Below are 20464 nucleotides of genomic sequence, written 5' to 3'. Positions count from 1 at the left end.
AGTGTTGAGGGTATGTTAAATCAACTTCCAATATATAACCTATTTCCTTGTCGCCTTTTACATTTTGCACATTTGTAAACAAATATTCGAGATCATTTTCATTACACCAACTGAATCCATTTACTGGCAACGGTTCCATCATACATTTTCCATAAAGAGATCAGAAATCGTAATATTTAATAAATTTCATGGGTTTATTTTCATCATATTTGTCTATATTGGGATCGTTTGCGAACGCATAACGGTTGGGAATTATCGATACCCCACCGCGAATGCCTTTTTCAAAAAACAAATGCATATCGGGATCTGTAACAAGTTCCAATTGTGCTTTTGTCGCCTTGAGTGCTGCAAACCATGATAAATGTGTAGCCGATATATAATGACAGGAATCCAAATTGTTTGTGTCAGTCATTTTATTCCGAAAATTTTCGACAGCATAACGTCCAAGTTCATATAGAAATCATGGTATTCACCAAGCGTTTCAATTTTAAAAGTATTACAAACATTTTGCGCATAAATATAATCGTATTGGGAGATGTTTTCTCTCTTTAAATCATCATAAAACGCTTCGATGGTAATTGCATTTCATTGAAAACAGATGCCGATTTAATATATGTATAGGAATAAACACCTTTTCGTCGGATCAATATATTAAACAATTGTATTTGTTTTTTTCTTTTCTTCGCTATTTCTTTGTATATTTTCTTTAAATAATTTATATGTTATAAAAAACCTTTTCTTATTCTTACTAAATAATGACAATGATCAAATAAACTTTGCACCAAATCATCTAAGCTATATGATATTCATTCTTGAGTATTGTAGATACAAGTTTTTCACTGTTGTTTGCAGTACAAGAAATTTCAAATTTATCCTTAAATTCATTCAGCGCCAATAAAATATGATGTGAATCGTAACCACGTAAATTATGAAATCTAACTGGAATAAATGTTGCATGTTTACAATTTAAATTGCAATTTTCATGGGCCGGCCCAATAAATTTACCACTTGTATGTGAATGGTGTCTTACACGACTCACATTAATCTCATCTCCACATATAACACATTTTGTATCATTTTCAAATTTTTTTTATCTTTTTCCCTCATAATACATTATTAGTTGACAATTCCTTTTTGAAATATTCGTATTTATTACATAAATCAACGAGAAACTTTTCAACCACCTTGTCATCATCTGTAGTGGTTTTATATAATTTTGATTCGACAATACGACAGTTTTCGTTGATAATTACATAGCAATATCCAGATGGTTTATGGGTATGTGTTTTTGTAGTATTACTAGTACCTGGTTCGGGGTTTGCAATATGGTTTGGAATTATAAACGATTCGAAATCTGCATATACAACAAACGGCATGGGTAATGTTGAAGAATAGTCTTTAAACGATACTACATTTCCTCGTCTACGATTCTCTCCTACACCAATCCATTCCTTTGGTATTGTAATTCTCTGAATCTTTCCTTGTTTACAATCTTCAATATGTTTTGCAAGCTTTTCTTTAGCTTCGCATTCACATGACCAAGATTTAAAACAATGCAACAATAGGGGGAATATTCACCTTTTCTGGGACATTTATTATTACCACTCAACATCCTTGATAAACCATTATATTCGTTTGTCATATTTATTAGAGTATAATGGGAGCGAATTAATTTAATATCGGTTAATAATAATAACCAAACAACAATTTTTCGATTATTATTTACACGTTTTATATATACATCATTAGGATTAAATGATTCTTCGTCATCTTCGATATCATAACACAAGACATTTACACCAATATTTGGGTTTTGCGCTTCAAATTTATCAATATCTTTAATACAAACAGGATATTCTATTCCTTTCATGTTTAATCAATTTTCAAATTGTTTATAGGATGAACCAGGACGCGTGTTATTTTTGTTGGGAAATAGATGTGTTAGAATTGATCATAAAAAACATTTTTCATCAACATTTTGTACATTTATAATAGCGTGTTTTTTTAATAGAGCTTTTGGTGTTTGTAAATATGTACTATTACCACCATATAATGGATCGAATTCTGATATTGAGAGCTCCAAGCTTAATATTTTATTAATAGCCCATCCACTTCCCATTTGAATAAATCTTTCAAAAGATTCGTTAATTTTTTCATAGGCTTGTAAATATTGTTCATTCAAAACGGTGGATTTTCACGCACATTTAAAGCAAATAGAGTGCTGCTGTGTAAATTAACTTTACAAAAATCACATTTATCACCCACACAGTTTTCCAACTCAACAACAATGACAAAATAATATTTAATATTGTCTCCTTTATATTTTTCAGCTTGTAATCTTATAACGTTAAATACCACATCTTTCATATCCATTTAAAATTCATAAATATCTACAAAATTTTTTCACCAACATTCCACGAGTGTTTTATTAAAGAACCACCCAATGCTTGTTTTGTTTCAGGTATTTGATTATGCAACATCAATTCAGAAACAGATATTTGTTTATTTTGTTTGTGTTTCAATTCAAAATATTGTTAAATCTTTCAGTAGACAACTTATTTTCCACGAAAAGTTTTATTTTCTCCAATTTATTTGATGTATAAAGATTTTTTCCACATGAAGTAAATAAATCTTTATTATATTGACACATTAATTGCAGAGTAAATGGATTAGAAGTGTATTTTTTATACAATTGTTCAATATCACCATTTATATTGTGTTAAAAATGTAATTAAATCATGCTTGGACAGATTTTTGTAACAAAATACTAATTTACTGGCATTGTCAATTCGTTCAAAATTCATAGTCTTGTAGTAATGAAAATAATTTTAATAATAATGTGTCATTGATGTTAACATTCACTTTTAATGTATTGAATAATTTACTCGGGTTTAATGCTTTAATCCCACTTTCGCTGAAGTAATGATGTCCGATTTTTTTAAAATTAATTTTTAATTATGTTTACAGTCTGAGTGAAACTACCACCTAACACAATATAGGTGAGTGTCAACAATCTTTTCCTCGAGCAAGGCCGTCCGTTCTCACACAACCTGCTCAAGAAGTCAAAATTTAAAAGCTCCTCCCGGCAAGTCCATCGATACTCCATCCAAGCTGGAAGTATTTTGACACTAATAACTTTACCCAAGAACAGTAACAACAAGATAAATACGGATTACAGGCCTTAATATTTGGGTCGTGGAAAGAATGTTGGCATCCCGCATAATTGAAGAACATGCAGGCGCAGGCATAAGCGCTAATCAGTATGGCTTTTGATGGGGAGGTCCACATACCAGGTAATACAAAAGGTTGTTAACAGGGTGACCATATAGAGAAGAGGAACATGGAAAACAAGGAAGATGCCCATGGTGATTATGCTAGATTTCTGAAATGCTTTCGGGACTGTCAGTTGAGACTCACTCATGTCCGCGTTGATAAGGAAGGGTATAAGCCCTTACCTTAGGAGGCAGATTGTTTAGTATTTGACAGAAAGGTAAATTACCGCAGGTATGTTGAGGGAACCCTAAGATTCTAGGTTTTCGGCAGGGTACTGCAGGGGTTGGTCCTAGGTCTGTTATTATGGCTGTTAGTTTACAATGGAGATCTTGGCCTTCCTATGCCAACCGTTACTGAGACAATGGATTATCCCGATGACCAGGTCTTGCTGGTAAATGGCAGGACCGTGATGGAGCTAGAGGAAAAGGGGAATACAGCTTTGGCTAGGTTTGGGGACTGGATGAACACTCACGATCTAGAATTGTATTGTACCCGCAGAAATGTATTTTCACTACATTAACTGTCAGATGCACTATCGAAAGAATTGACCTTAGCGGGTGGACAGCCACTACAATATAGAAATAACATAAAATATTTATGAGTGAATATAGATAGAGGTTGTAAGTTCACTCACAATATTGTTGAGTGTTGTTCCAGGGCAGAGAGAATGCTTAAGACATTGAATATACTGCTCATGACACGGGCGGCCCCACAGGCCACAAAAAGGAAGCTGATTACATCGACTATCATGTCTACAATGTTATATGCTGCCCCAGTTTGGGGTGCTGCGGTTATTATAAAGAGGAATCTGGGTAGACTACAGTGTACATCACTGTTCGTTGCTAGATGTAGTGTCAAGGTATAGGACCTTGTCTTATGATTCGGGAAGTGTTTTGGCTTCAGTCCTGCCAGTAAATTTGCAAGTTGGGGAGTGTATGATGCATTTTGAAGGCATGAGGAAATGTGAGGCAGCGATAATAACAAGAGATGCCTGGAAGGAAAGGTGGAGGACAGGTATGAGTTCTTGGACAAGACGATTGATTACAGACCTAGATTCTTAGATTAGCAGAGATCACGGAGAAATAAATTATTTCACAACGCAGGTGTTCTCCGGACAAGGGGTCTTTGAGGCATATTTTCGTAGATTTGGTAGATGCGATTCCCTCCATTGCATGTTTTGCAGTGTGACTGATACTGCTGAGCATACCATGTTTGATTGCAAAGAATGGATACCTTTTCGAATACAAACTGGTATAGAAAGACAATCCCAAAAACCTGGTACCATGCATCTGGAAGAGAGCTGGAGGGCTTTCAACTCTTGTCACAAGGGTTTTACGGTTGAAGGATGCTGTGGGTCATCGGTGTGGTTTTTAGCGGATAGGGGAAGGGAGGGTAGCTCCGATAGGGAGAGGACAGCTTGCTGAGGTGGGCTGTCTCTTATGAATGATCGGAGACCCCTGGAGAGATTTAGATTTGATAAGACTGACGCCATGGAAAAAGTTCTGAGTTCAGGCGAAGAATTGAACTGGAGAGTGAAAGGGTGATAGACAGCCCTTTATGGAGCCATCATTCATTCGCACTTGTGCAGATGGGCGATGGTGATGAAGCACGGGGCTTCTTGACCCCCCCCCCCCCAAGGTTGAGCCATGCTTAATTGCTAATCCGACCTTGGGAGGGAAGAAGCGATGAACTAGGAGTTCTAGTCGGTAGCGTGCGGGCACACATAAGCTCTAAATAACATCTAGCCAATCCCGTGCAAGTTTGACATTTCCCCATTTGTGGAGGGGGGGGTTACGTAAATGGTATTTCTCTGCAACACTGATAACAAAAAAAAAGACAGGTTTAAGTACTGACATCATTACAATGGCTTCAGACTAGACAGGTGGGAAGATTCATGAAGAACAAAACATTATAAATATGCAATAGGTGTTGAAATGCTGAAATGGGAAGGTTTGAGGCCATACTGTGATGAATGTTGTCAGGATCATGGGTGTGTCACATGGGTTTTTTAATGCATACAACAACTCTTCAAATATAAAGGGAGTATTTAATTCACTGACCAAATCACCAACTTTTAACAGTATTATTTCCATCTGTATCTTATATTTTTGAAATTTTTTAGTATATGATGAATTTAGGGACACCGAATGAAAACAATCTGCCAGGTTAGTTGTGACTGCTGAAGGTGATGTAAGAAGTTCTCCTATATGAATAAGTTTGAGAGTAGATTGTTACCGTAATCACAAATGACACAAAGCTTCTCCCGCACAGTAGACATAGGAATAGTGCACAAGATGATGTCTATGTAATTCTTCTATGATTTTCTCCTAGCATCTTAATGACATACAGTTCTAGCCTTACACTACAAATTCAGATGTTCATTTGGAGGTCTGCAGTTAAATTTACGCAGTGCCTGCCATACTTTTCTAAACATTCTTAGGCAATCATCCACTAGGGAATAGAGGGATGTCTTTGGTTTCCTGATGTTTGTGGAATATATCTATATTGGTATTCTTGAGTACCAGGGAGGTAAAAGAAGTAAGTTGATCAAGGGCATCATCACTAACATCATACTGTGATGGGACAGCTTAATGAAAATTGTTCCAATTTGCTCTTTCAACAATCCATCTCTGTGGTCCTTTGTTCACCACATGGTGGACACCAAAAGCAACAATAATTGGTTTATGGTCTCTGCTGTAAAAATTGACAATTGACAAAATGACAATTTTTACAGCAGAGACCATAAACCAATTAAAAAACCAACTAAAAAATTTTAGCAAAGGATTACCTTCCTTTTTTAAAGAAACCTAAAACCTAAGTATATTTAAAACATTCCATAACATTTCTCTTTTCCTTATCATGAATATATCTTTGGCTGAGTAGATCGGTTGAAGTTTCCTCAAACCCTTGTTTTTGTTGATTTTTTCAAGTGGATAAATACCCACCAAAAGATTATTATTTAAGACTGCCATACAGTTCCTACCAGTACCAGTGATTTAATGGATCACTCCAACAGAGCATGCCCATATTAGAGCTAGGGTTGCATTTAACTCGATTTACCCTCGTACCCAGAGGATAGCTTGAGACCCACTATGTAGAGCCATCCATCCATCGGTATGGTAGTTGTCACTTCGGGTTACGGTTGCGTTTCGTAAGGTGCTGCAACTCCACTGAAATGTAAGAAGAAAGTAGTGTGAAGGTATTGTTGTATTTGCTATGTAAGGATAAATGTTGTAATCTGTGTAGTGTTTGTGGTGTGGTGTATATCTGTATGGAGTGAAATGTTCAGCAGTTCGGTGTACAGTAAGAAGTAAAGCTGCATCCTTACATGGTGGCTAGGGTACTTTTAGTATACAAAGGCTCAGGAAATTGGAGGATTTGGAAAAATATAAATATGAAATCATATTTGAAATAAAAGATTGTATATTTTAAAAGGAATACTGGGAGAAAGAAAATTACTGTGTTCTAGGAACATTCACATTTTGAATGATGTAATATGTCGATGGTGAATCAAGTATAAAAAAATAAATAAAAATTCAATTATAATATAGTAAAGTGTAAAATTTAGGATTTCAGTAGTGCAAAATTTTAATTCAGTAGGATCAATATCAGTTAACTTACTGAAGATGCCACTGGTTATAACCTAATGTTGATATAAGAATAAAAATACACTGAACGATTAACGTAATTAAAACATTTTCCTTATTATGCTATAAAATATGAAAAGAATTAAATTGGACTTGTAGAAAAATCAAATTACTATACAAAAAAATCTAGAGATAAAATTTGAATGATAAAAATCAGTATGATACTTATTGAGATATTTAAGTTTAACATTTAAAAACTGGAATAAAATTAATTAAAAATTTAATTGAAATTAATAGCATATTTTGTTTGAATTGGTAAGATATAAAATTGTACATAGAAAAGCATTTATTATGTGAGAAGGTAACAATTATGATTCATTTAAATGAATCTCTTTCTTTTTCCAGTAAAAATATTTACAGCAAAAATATGATAAGATTGAAAATTTTGTTGTAGCAAGTATACAACCTTATTCGAAAAAACAAATTTGAATTTTGAAATCAGTTCATGGGTTAAAGAGTCTACCATAAGTGTTCAAACATTTTTAATAATAACAAGGAACTATTTTATTAATTTTTATTAAGTAAAATAAGATTGTATTTTCTAGTTTAAGATTAAAATAAAACTATAAAAAATTACTAAAAAAATAATGAAAAGGGAAGAAGGTCAACCAAAACGAGATAATACAAGTGTTTATTATTTTTTTCTAGATATATATCTCTACATATACAACTACAGATGTAGATTTCTACATCTATTCTTAGAAGTTGCCCACCACAGTTCAAGATCTGTTTAAACATTTTTGTTATGGAGGTTTGGTCATTGTTATGTCATGTCTTTACTTATCCTCTAGAGCAGTGATTCACAACCTTTTTAGCTCCAACAATCCCCAAAAAATGTAAATATATATTAAATTTAAAAATATATATATAATTAATATTTCACGACCCCCTCTCCAAACCTTCAAATCAAAAATTCAACCAAAATTCAATAAAACCTAATTAAAACTATTTAGCTGCATTGACAGCGGCGAGTGTGACCATGCATGTATGAAGTTAAATGTACAAACAAGAGTAATTCACAGATTCCAACTTGATGTATGTGCTCTTGTAATTTAGTCTGCTTGCATAATATTCGTTGTGAGAGCGTCATGCTAGAAATATGATACATTTGAACATATCATGCTCTCAGCAGTATAAAAGAGGCGTTAGAGATTGCAGAATGTCAGTTTAGTTTTGAATACAAGCATGCATCTGGTGCCTTTAAGTTTTTAAAAACAAAGTTTCATTGAAAATAATTTGAAGTATCGGTTTTTTAGAGTGCAGTTAGCCAATGTAATTGTTCTTTTTTTTTCAATTGGATTCTTATTCAAAATGGTTAAATTTGTGAAAAAGTGGAATTTATGGTTTTATCTCTGGATGGAAAACCACAGTGCTTTGTTTGCTTTAAAGTCCTCTCCAATGAAAGCATGAAGCCATCAAAATTAATTCAACACTTGTAAACTAAACATCCAGATCATAAAAACAAATCCTAGGAATTTTATGAAAAGAAAATTACACCCATTGAGAAACCCATTAAGCTTCTATTTGTAAATCAAGCCATACTAATATAAGTACAATTGAAGCACAGTCGCAGAAAACCTCATATTGCCTACCTGCATAGTTGATATGTTCAGTGTTTTAATAGGGCTTTGAAGAAGCAAAAAGATTGAAAAAATTTCACTTTCTAATGACACAATATCAAGACGAATTGACAACTTGGTTGCTGATGTTCGCAGTCAAATAATTCCACAAGTAAGTTCAAGTGAATTTTTTTGTATTCAGTTTGATGGATCAGCAGAAGTGGCAAACATTTCTCAGTTCTTATATTTTGTGAGATATGAATACCATATGCCCTATCACAATTTGCTTTTGTGTGTTTCTAACGTAGATCCACATATGGAGAAACTTTTAAATGGAAAACAAACTAAACTATTTCATTAATTTATTTTCTTTACATGTGTACTTTAAAGTGTAAGTAAAATGTTTATAGTAAATGATTTTTTTTTCTTTTGAAGTGATTTCATTATTGTTAACATGTATGTAAGCTAATTTCACAGCCCCCTTTCATGTCACCACAACCACCAAGTTGAGGAACGCTGCTCTAAGGTGATCTTTTTCACATACATTATGTTAATATTGTTAGTAAAAAGAAATCATTTTTTACAGTTATTTATTTACAGAATATTCAAAGAAGGAATAATAAAATGTAAAGGGTGTTCAAATAAAAAGATCTATTGAAAATTGGTATTTTTATTACGCTTCATTTTATGGAGTAAAAAATGCTCATTCAAGCAGTAAGTAGCTTTTTGCACAAGGAAAAATTGTTTATACTGTGTAACAATTTTTAATTTTCTAATATTTCTTTCAAACATAACTTGAACAACATTTCAAATTTGTAGACTTATGAGTAGTATGCTTTTTACATTGAAGGAAAAGATATCCTGTTGAATTGTGATAATAGTCATACGTTGCAACTAGGATAATAGTATATTGGTCATTTTGAACATAAAAATGTATTAATTGTTCATCTGCCATCCATCTGGTATTTATTTCTTGGTCAGAATAATTTTTTTTTTTCACAAAAAAATGGCAGCTGCAAATGAGGGTTATCTGATCTAGAAAATTAAGGTTCAGTATGGGGTTATATGTATATTGGAGTTACTGGATAGCATTGTGATGTTAAGTCTTTATTTTTTTTTTTTTTACTTTGCTGGTTCAGAGATTAATATTTTTTTATCAGTATTTACATCAGTGGTGCTCTGAAGATCAGAGCTAACCATTAAAAGCGTTAAGCAATTAAATATATTAAATAGATTTTTGTAAATAATTAATAACTTTAGTTTCATATTTGTTTCATCATGTAGGAAATTGTGTTAAAGAGTATTAATTTATTGTTTAGTTACCATATGCATGGATGTATTGTTATAACAACATTATGCATGCAGAATAGTTTTATAAGTTTAAAATATATAATTAATATAGGTTTGAAGTACATCTAGACAAATTAATAATTAGAGGATGATATGAAAGTGCAATTTTTTTTTTGACTGATGAATTATTCATCATAGAAGCTTTCTTTCAGAAAATAAATAAATGTTTGTTTGTTCTTCTAGAAACATATTGAAGTAATTAATTAATGTTAACAGAATGTCAGGAAAATTTTCTCTACTCATTATTTCATCAGACCAGCCCGTTATGCTAGTCTAGCTACTGGTTAACTTGTTGCAAATCAGTTATTTAACAGCTATACTAGATCGTGGATACCGGTGTTCTTTGGTGGTTGGGTTTCAATTAACCACACATCTCAGGAATGGTCGAACTGAGAATGTACAAGACTACACTTCATTTACACTCATACATATCATCCTCATTCATCCTCTGAAGAATTATCTAAACGGTAGTTACCGGAGGCTAAACAGGAAAAAAGAAAGAAAAGAAAAGTTGTTTAACAGCTAATTTTCAAAGTTGAAAGTTCTGAGGCTCAAATCCTAGCAAAAGTTAATTGCTTTTATACAGATTTGAATACTAGACAGTGGATATCAGTACTTTGGTGGTTGGGATTCAATTATCCACACATCTCTGGAATAGTCAACCTGAACCTGTACAAGACTATACTTCATTTACATATCATCCTCATCTCATTGGGGTGTAGGTGGTTGTTTATTGTTCACTAGTTGAACAGATTGCAACATACTTATTAGGAAAAGAAATCTATAAATAATCATCTAAATTCAAACAAAAATTTTCACACTACAGTTAACTATTTTTGCATTTTTTAAAAATTATTATCTTGAAGAAATTGAAAGAAAAGCCACAGAAGTAAAAAAAATATTATTTATATAACAGGGTATGCATTTTCAAGCAGATTTAAGAATAACTCCTTAGTGTCATTACAATGCCTTAGGGTTGTAAGGAATCCCCCATCAAAATAAGATGAATTTAGAAGATTTGAAGAATTTGTCACACAGCAAAAAATGTAAGCACGTGCGTGTGTGTGTGTGTGTATGTAAAATTGAAAATGATAGTCTTCCTTTTCAAACTGACAAAACAAATTTTAAAATTCATATGCTGATTACTGCCAAACAGGGTATTTAAATGGTTTTTGTTGGTCACCTATGCAAGAAATGGATATCCATAAATGTTCTTTTCTTTGTAAATGATTGTATTTCTACAATTTCTTTCCAATTGCTTTCTACTACTGATTATGATCATTTAATAGTCAAAATGTATATATAGTTATACATTTTTACTCTTAACATTTTTGGGTTATTTTTCAATCTAGCTTAATGAGATGTTATATTGTTACTTTTTAGAAAAGAATTTTATCTAAATAAACATAAATGTAAGTTTTTCTTATTTATTTGTAAATATAAAATTTGTTTAATGTTGTGATGTGTTTTTATGTGGGTGTATTAGTTTTTTTTTAATAATAAATAACTTATCTTTTTTCAGAAAAATTGCACAAAATATTATTGAAGCTGAAATACCACTCACTATTCTAGGTAAAAAAGTGAAAGCTTCTCTTTATGAAGATAGAGTGAGGTCCCCAGTTAAAACACAGAAGTAAGGGGACATTCACTGACGCATTCTATCACTTACTGCAGTATAAAGGGTAGGAATTTAAACTATTAGGGTAGGAATAAAAACTATTTTTTATTCTAAATATAGTTTTATTAAAATAGTTTGTGTAGATATAAGAAAAACTATGTTGCATAAACGTTTATGTGTGGTTCTGTAAAAAATTAATTTTTAAAAAAGTCAAAAGTCTGATTTATTGTTGTTTTACACGACGATATTTTTTTTTTAATAAAAGCGTAGTTCGTAGTTTTGACACTAACTGGAGAAGTCTGATGTACTGAAGATCATCTTGTCCTTCCAAAAATGCCATTACATCCTCTAAACTGCTTATTGCTTCCTGTGCCATTGGGTTCTGTATCGGCTGTTTTTCATCTTCTTTGTCGGCATCTACAGTAAAATCAGGATCATTTTTTTCAAGTGACAATTCTTCTTCAGTGATTTTATTATGTACAGTTGCTCCTTTGTCGATCTCTACCCACTGATCCAATTGTTCAGCTGTGAGATCAGGCTCTCAGAGAAATTTTTAATCTCCATTAAATCATAAGATATTGAAATTAGCATGTCTAATGATTTCTGATTTTCTTCGTTAAAATTATTGTTTGTATCCAAATATAAAGTGCAGTTTTTTCGACATTTCTGTTTTGGAAATTTTGTTACAGAATTTATAGCCAAACCAATATTATAGTCACTTCTTTCAAAGTTTTTTTTTTGCAAGAAAAAAAATTATTGGAAGAAAGTAGTCTTAAGATTACCTCACATCTATAATTCTATTGGAAGAAAGTAGACTTAAAATTACATCTATAATTCACTTTGAAAGCTTGAATTATCCCTTGATCGATTGGCTGAATCAGTGTCGTAGTATTTTTAGGTAAAGAACCTTAATATTTCCATCTTTTGATATTAGTCATTCAGCAGGAGGGTGAGCAGAGTAGTTGTTTAACAACAACAATGTTTTTTACTTCCTCCCATATTTTTCTCTTTTAAATGATCTTTGCTGCTGGAACAAAAGACTTGTGGAACAATTTTGTAAACAAATTACCTGTCATCCACACATTGCAGCTACTTGTGTATTCAATCAGTAATTGTTTAAGGTTAACATATTTAAAACATCGGGGATTTTTACTTTTCCTGATGTAGAGAGGAGCTAGTTTATGAGTCCCTGTTTTATTTACACAAAGTAAAAGAGTGACACGATTTTTATGTAGTTTTATTTGGAAGCATTCTATAATATAATGTGGTTTTGCAATTATATAATTGTTCGTCAGTATAACCCTCTTCTTCAATTAGTTATTTTTAATTGCAGCAGAAATGTTTCTGTGCTTTCAGAATCAACGAACATAGACTCTCGCTTATTATAATCTCTCCATTTTGATGCCTTTTTTGCTGGCACCACAATAAACTGTCTGTAGCTTGAAACTCACCCTCAAGTTTTAAGTCTACAAAACATTTAGCTATCTGAACCAAAAACTAGACCTCCTTCACTCCTTTTCTGGACAAACCATGTGTAAAGACTATCATCAGTAACATCGGTTTTTGAAAGTTTGGTTTTTTCTTTCAAGACCAGCTGTTTCTTCAACTTTATGTAGAAAGGAATGTAATTTAGTTTCTTCCGTCATCCACCCCATATTGTATCTTTTGGAATTCTGAGTTCTCTCTTTAACTGTGCTTTTGAAACCCCCGTGTTTACTTTATTGATTAATTCTAATTTCTCCCTTATGGAATATGGCTTATGTTTAGCAGTTGCCATTCTTACAAAAAGGTTTCTTTGTACAAACGACTTTCACACAAAACACAACTACAAAACTCACACTTAAATAAGCCAAACTGATCTAATATAGAGTGTACACTGTACTGTAGTAAAGTAATACATGTGAAAAATTATGAACAATTATTATGACATTGCATACTGTACTGTACTCCACACGTAAATCATAGGTGTACAGGAAATTTATCTACTTGTGGTCGAGCAAATGTTAAAAACCTAGAATAGTGAGGCAGCATGTGTGTTAAACCTGCTTATAAACAAAAAATAAATGAAAATTAGATCAAGTAAACAAAATTATATATATTTTTATACATACAGAGTTGGATGAAAAATATATATATATGTATATATGTATGTTTCTTAATTTTTGGATTAAATATTACAGTGCGTTACATATTTATTTCAAGATTTTATTGCATTATATGTATTTTAATTTTGTTAAATTCTTTATGAAATCTTTTCTTTTTTTTGTAGAACATGTTAGTAATAATTGAATCTTATTGTTCAGAATATCTCACCTTATTTTGCTTAGGGCTTGTTAAAATATTATGTTTAAATGTTGTTTGTTAAAATGCTATATATTTAAGAAATTATAATTTAAAACAAAAATGCAAAAAATTTACATTTCGAGTAATAATAATTTCTTGTTTTACTTTTTTCTGATTAAAAAAAATGAGTTTTATAATACTGCTATGGTTTTAATGGATTAAAAGTAACATTAAGTAATATTTATATGACTATATTTTATATGTATAATAATAAAAATGTAATTATGAACTGTTAAGTTTTAAAATCTTATGTAATTATATGTTATATAGTTATAATGTTTGTGTATATATTTACTTTGCTGTTTGTATATATCTATACTGCATTACTGATTAATCATTAATGTATTTACGTTTAATTTTTTTTCCCAAAATTTGTTTATTAATTAATGAGTTTGTAATTACTCATTTTATTTTATGTTTTAAAACTTGTAACAACTCATTAATTATGAGAAAAATTATGGAATACGAGGTGCTACCCAAAGGTTCGGGAAATTTTACCATAAAAATAAAATAGCTTACCATATCTTATAATTTCCATTGTCTCCTTCAAAGTAATCCCCTTTGGCATTGATACAGTGATCCCAGCGTTTTTCCCATGATTCCATGCATCCCTGGAAGTCTGCAGGTGTAAGTATTCGAAGCACATTCTGCGTTTCTTCCTGAATCTCATCAATTGTGTTAAAATGACAGCCTTTCAATTGAAATTTTATTTTCGGAAAAAGAAAAAAGTCGCACGGGGCAAGGTCAGGCGAATAGGGTGGGTGGGGAATCATTACCGTCTTTTTGGAAGCCAAGAAATTCCGAACGGTTAGCGATGTGTGCGCGGGCGTGTTGTCATGATGCAGAATCCAGCTGTTGTTGCCCCACAGAACTGAACGTTTGCTCCTAATGCTTTCACGTAACCACTTCAAAACTTCACAATAGAACACCCCATTGACAATTTCACCAAGAGGAACAAATTCCTTATGGATTATGCCTTTGATGTTGAAAAAACAATCATCATGGATCATTCATGTTGCTGCAAACTTAGCATGCTTTTTTTGACCATGGTGAACTTGGCGACTTCCACTGCGACGACTGCTGCTTAGTTTCAGGGTCATACCCATTCTAGGCTGTAATTGTAATGTCTTTATTAGCTATTACTTATGTTATAAATACAGGACATTTCGTAATGTTCTTCAGAGTTTCAAAAATTCATTAACGAAAGAGTAATTCAAATAGTTTTTTCCACATATACTAGGCAGTTAGTAAACCATCTGCTCGCTAGTCGTCGACAGTAGAGAAAATGGCTGCCACGGGAAGCGAGAAGTTGTTTTGTGTGTTAGAATTTCACTTGTCAAAGTCAGTAATTTCTGTACAACGTGCGTTTGTTGAAATTTCATAAGAAGCCACCAAGTAACAACAATTCAATTCATTCGTGGTATAAACAATTCAGTGAAACTGGTTGCTTGTGCAAGCGAAAATCAACTGGTCGTCGTCCATCAACCTCAGAAGTCAATGTCGAACATGTATGTGCGTGCAAGTTTCATTCGCAGCCCTTCAAAATCGACTGCGGCTGCAGGCAGAGAATTAGGAATTCCGAAAACAACTGTGTAGAGAGTTCTCTGTAAACGTTTATTATGCAAACTGTACTGTCTTCAATTAATCCAGCGTCTTTCTGATGGAGATAAAACACGTAGGCTCGATTTTTATTTACAGTTGCAGGAAAAGATGTTGTTAGATGAAGGTTTTGTAAGCAAGATAATTTTCAGCAATGAAGCTACTTTCCATATTAGCGGCAAAGTAAACCGTCATAACGTGCAAGTTTGGGGAACTGAAAACCCACATGCTTACGTGGAACACATTCCTGATTCTCCAAAAGTCAACGGTTTTGTGCGATCTCTCGTGAGGCAGTGGATGGGCCGTTCTTTTTTATGGAAACGACAGTAACCAGCATGATATACTTGGATATGTTACAATTATGGCTTATGCCTCAGCTACTCAACGACTTCATTTTCCAGCAAGATGGTTGTCCTGCCCGTTTTCATAACAAGGTTTGACAGTACCTTAACACAACATTACCTCGGCGCTGGATAGGACAAGCATCTCTGAAGAAGACCAACACATTATGCTGTGGCCACCAAGATCACCAGACCTCACGCCATGTGAATTCTTTCTTTGGGGTTACGTGAAAGATACGGTGTTCATCCCACCAATGCAATCAACTCTATCGAAAATGACATGTTAGAACGAGTTTGGCAAGAGCTGGACTTTCATGTTGATGTGTGCTGTGTCACCAGAGGAGCACATATTGAACATTTATAGACTTTAACAAAAACTGTTTGAATCCCTGCATCACTTCATACAACTTTCATTTAGGTAAGTGAAATACTTTTTTTGTACTGAATTTTTGTAACTCCTAAGAAAACGTTCTTAGGAGTTACAAAAGTTACAAAAAAACAGGGCGTTTCATAACGATGAAACGCCCTGTATAATAAATTTAATTATATTAAAGTAATGCAGTTATACAATTCTGTTTGTGTTTAAATTATATTTAATCATTTGATCGTTTACTCTCTGGACCCTGCAATATTTTACTATGCATATTTATGGTGGCCTGGGATATAGTTCTTGCTTGCTCTGCAGGGACTGAATGTATATTTAACATGCATGTCTGCTGTGCCCTTTTTTGCAATTTTTAAGAGCTTACAACAAACTAAGTAAAAATTCATCTCTTACCTTTTAGTATTCTGTTTGAAGCTCCTTTTTTCTCTTTAGTATGATGTACTCACTTTTGTAATTCTGTAAATAGATTTTGAAGTATGTTATTGCCAAACAACCACTGAATTTCAATTCATTTTTTTTTTTTATTTGTAAGTTGAACATTTAGACTAAACTGTTGCATTCTTATACATTACTTTTAACACTAATTACATTACATAACTATAATTAACCATTTTAGTCCATTATACATTACAAAGTCCAATAGAAAATTTGAAAATATTGTAATTAACAATATTTCACATCCGTGTGAAATACTTCAAGTGTTCTGGAACGCACAAACCAACTTTACATTCTTTGCACCTGGTATTCTTTCTTTTTCTTTTCCCATTCTGTTTAGTTTTATCTGAGCAAACCTTACAATAATTTGTAAGGTCAATGTAAACTAACTGAAGTTGTCGGTTCATCTTCTGTCACTTCTCTGGCTTTAAAAAGTAATTGTTTGCCAATTGCACTTATAAAATCAATGAAATTTTTATTCTGTTATGTTCTTGTTTTGTGTATTTTAGAGCCATTATAAAAATATCAAAATAACTTCATCCACCATTTTAGAGTTTTTCTTTGAAATGGGTAACAACTCATAAGCTAGTCTGCTCTGTCTGTTCCTGTTTTATTGCAACTATAATCCAGTAAAATATCAGGCTTTTCAATCTCTGTTTGATCCTTTTTATTTCTAACAGTCACAGGTTGTTCCATATTTTGATAACATGTGGTTACCTAAAAACATTTCACATATTGGCTCACAATCATGTTTACACCAACAAGTTGGTGTAAATTTAAAAATTGATTTATTTTTTTTTAATGTAAAATATTTTCATATTACGAGGATAAGTCAAAAAGCAAAGTGGAATCTTCATTTCCCTCCCAATCATATTTCTTGCAACACTGACTGTTCGGCTATAAATTAGGAATGTGCATTGTTGAAAAAAAATTGATGTTTACAACCAAAATATTGACCTTTTGAGTTGTTAAACATCAGTGTTTATTAATAAGTACTGTCATATACATCAGTCGTATAAATGTCATTATTTCAATAAAATTAATTGTCTTAATGTGTTCAATTAATTTTATTGAAATAATGACATTTATTACATTTGATATTTGAAATATTATACCTATAATTAATTGGATTTTTAAAAACTAAATTAATTAATCCCCGCTTCAAAGAGAGTCATCAGTGGATTGGAAGAATACTATTTTAGATATCATTTTTCCCTTTAGCCTATTGCTGGCTTTTGTTACAGTTTGCCCCACTTTTGAAAACAGATGCTCTGACAACACAGATGTGGCCATCAGAATTAATACAATTTTACCTTTTCAGGGAGTAGTGGATGGATGATTGCAATTTCCTTCCAGAACAAGAGTGGAATTTGTTGTATTTTTTCTGATGGGGCACCTGCAGTTGATTAACTGAACAGTTATGTTTTGTTACAACGTATATACCAATTCAATCAAAAAACATATTTAATTTATTTAGTGTAAATGTAAAATAAAGAAAAGAAAGTAAATGACATTTGCTTACCTAAATACAACAAAAGGTCTGGATGCATTTCTTGAGACATTGATTGGTTGCAGTCACATCACTAACATCTTGTCTTCTCCAATTCTTCTGAACTGTTTTATTCTGCTGACCGAACAATCCTTTTATTTTTTTTTTTTTTGGTCAGGTTCAGAGTAAGAAGATGATGAATCAGTTGACAGTCTTTTTGTAGAGAGCTCTTTATCCATTTAGTTGATGAAATTTTTATGCTTATATAATGACACAGCATTCTCAAAGTACATTTTTTTAAAGCAGGGGGTTGACAGTTGTTGCAACTGCTAATAGATGAACTTGCTCAATGTTAGAAAACTTGTGAAAATTACCCAATTCTTTGTGACATGACTTTCCTACTTCAGTTTTAAGATTCAGGTTGTTTAATTTTCATTTAGTAATATTTGCTATTGGAGTAGCCAAACTTGAAGTTATGTAATATTAGGCACTAATTTCAGACATGTTAGTCTCAAGAGGTTCTAATATGTCTGTTTTTTACGGTTTGACCGAGGGTCAAACCGTCAAAACTATCGCTCTTGCCACCCTCTGTCTGATGGCGAGCGCCAGCACCACCACAGAGGTAAAAAACATTATACTGGTGCATGGTGTCTTTGTCGGCAGAGCTGGTTGGCGCCCAGTCTTTACTAATCACATATATAATAGCCTGTTTAATTTTTAGGTTAAAGCAACCCCTTTCTTAAATGACTATTTTTTTTAATGCAACTGGTTTTGTGGTTTGGAATATATTTATGTTTTTTTTTTACACACAGTTAGATGTTGAGAAATTTTGTTTCTCATGAATATTTATTTGAATTGCCAATCAATGCAATCAACTGGACCAAAAGTGTCCAAAAAAGACCAAAATTCATAAAACTTTGGATTTTGGACGTTTTTCTTAACTGCAGTAATAAGCCTTCATTGAGAGCTTTTCAACGATATGTCGTAAGTGTTACTTATTTTCATTGATTCCAGAGTTATAGCCAAATGAAATTTCAATTAATGCAACATTTGGATCTTACAAGGAGAAGATACATCGGTTCAAATCCCGACTTCATTTTATATTTAAAAAATTTTTTTTTTAATTTAAGTATATTGATTTATCAATAATTATTAAGCTCCGATGTAAAAAAAAGATTTAAATAATTCAATAATAACAATAAAAAAAATTGAAAAAGTTAGTGAAATAAAATTTTATGTACTTTTTTCATTTAAAAAAATGTGTATGATATTTAATAGGCATACAAGGAAGTTATGAGATGTCCACATCAGATTTTTTAATGATTACTCAAATGGAGAATAAATCTTTGAATGCTTATTCTGGAGATGGCACTTTAAATTAGACATATTACTTTTTCCACAGTGATGACATGTCACTGTTTGGTTTGGATTTCTTATGAAATGTTGCCACAAAGCACTCTTTACCGGCATATTATGATTATGCATTATGTATACAGGTACTAAGACACTTAAAACAATACACTTTTCGCACTCGTCTCGCGGCAAAAATACTAATAAATAATAATAAAACTACTGAAACAATAACACAAGTGTAACAGAATAATAAACCAGTCAAAGGAAACTGACAACCACAACTGTAAACAAACCAGAAGCAGAAGTGACTAATGCTGCATAGAGCCTCCCATCATCAACTATTCTGGTAGTCCTCCACCCCTGCTACTTCTAAGCCAGTAGCTTTTGTCAGCAGTCCTCTAAACCCCTAATACCTTTCTCGTACAACACTGCACTTGGCACTGGCCAAAGATGACCCCCTCAGCCTTCCTCGAAACCTCAGCTGATCTGCAATTATAAATCAGCAGATAATTCTCTGGCCTCCTCAGATGTTTTTAATGCGTGGTATTGTGGTGATATTTTGCCTTCTTATAGACTCTACTGAAGGATTCAAGTGTCTTTCTTCTCTTCTTCACACCAGACATTTCCATTTCTTTTCCCAATATTTCCTAATTTGCTGTGTGGTCCGCTTATAATATTTTTTTTAGGGCACATTTGTACTGATCTTGTGGCAGTTATGTTATATTATACACTATTTTAATATACTGTACTATAGTTATCTTGTCTCTAAATTTAAACTTATTTATTAATTTCCTAAACATAGTTTTCCTGAAATCTATTGACACGTCTTGGAAATCTTTTGTATTAGGACATCTTCAGAGTTGTGCCCACAGACAATCTTCTTTTTTCTTTAGATCCTGGTATTTTTTTTTAACCAGGATCTTTTTAACAGATATACTACTGAAATTACTATAAGCTACCCTATCATTTATATCTTCTAACCAAAATCTTACATCTATTTCACAAAACTGCTGCATGAATTACCACCTTTTTCTTCATACGTTTCACAAACAAGGAGCACATGTTCTAACAG

The 20464-nt window shown here is 32.4% G+C and overlaps 1 protein-coding gene across 6 annotated transcripts in view; it reads left to right on the top strand.

Annotated features, from left to right (window-relative positions):
• Window positions 1-20464, top strand: part of LOC142331528 (uncharacterized) — a 61053-nt gene that overhangs the window by 32355 nt on the left and 8234 nt on the right. For 5 of the 6 annotated variants that reach the window (XM_075377507.1, XM_075377511.1, XM_075377506.1 and 2 more), the window contains one exon: window positions 11352-14069. In XM_075377507.1, coding sequence (XP_075233622.1) covers window positions 11352-11466 — 115 coding nt within the window. In that variant the 3' untranslated portion in view covers window positions 11467-14069. Of the gene's footprint in view, window positions 1-11351; window positions 14070-20464 lie in introns of those variants that run through there. The other variant, XM_075377508.1, reaches the window with a different exon arrangement.

The sequence above is a fragment of the Lycorma delicatula genome, chromosome 10 (assembly GCF_047948215.1).
Source record: "Lycorma delicatula isolate Av1 chromosome 10, ASM4794821v1, whole genome shotgun sequence".
NCBI lineage: Eukaryota > Metazoa > Arthropoda > Insecta > Hemiptera > Fulgoridae > Lycorma > Lycorma delicatula.
Note: the sequence above shows the minus strand (reverse complement) of the source record. Positions and strands in the feature narration are given on the sequence as shown.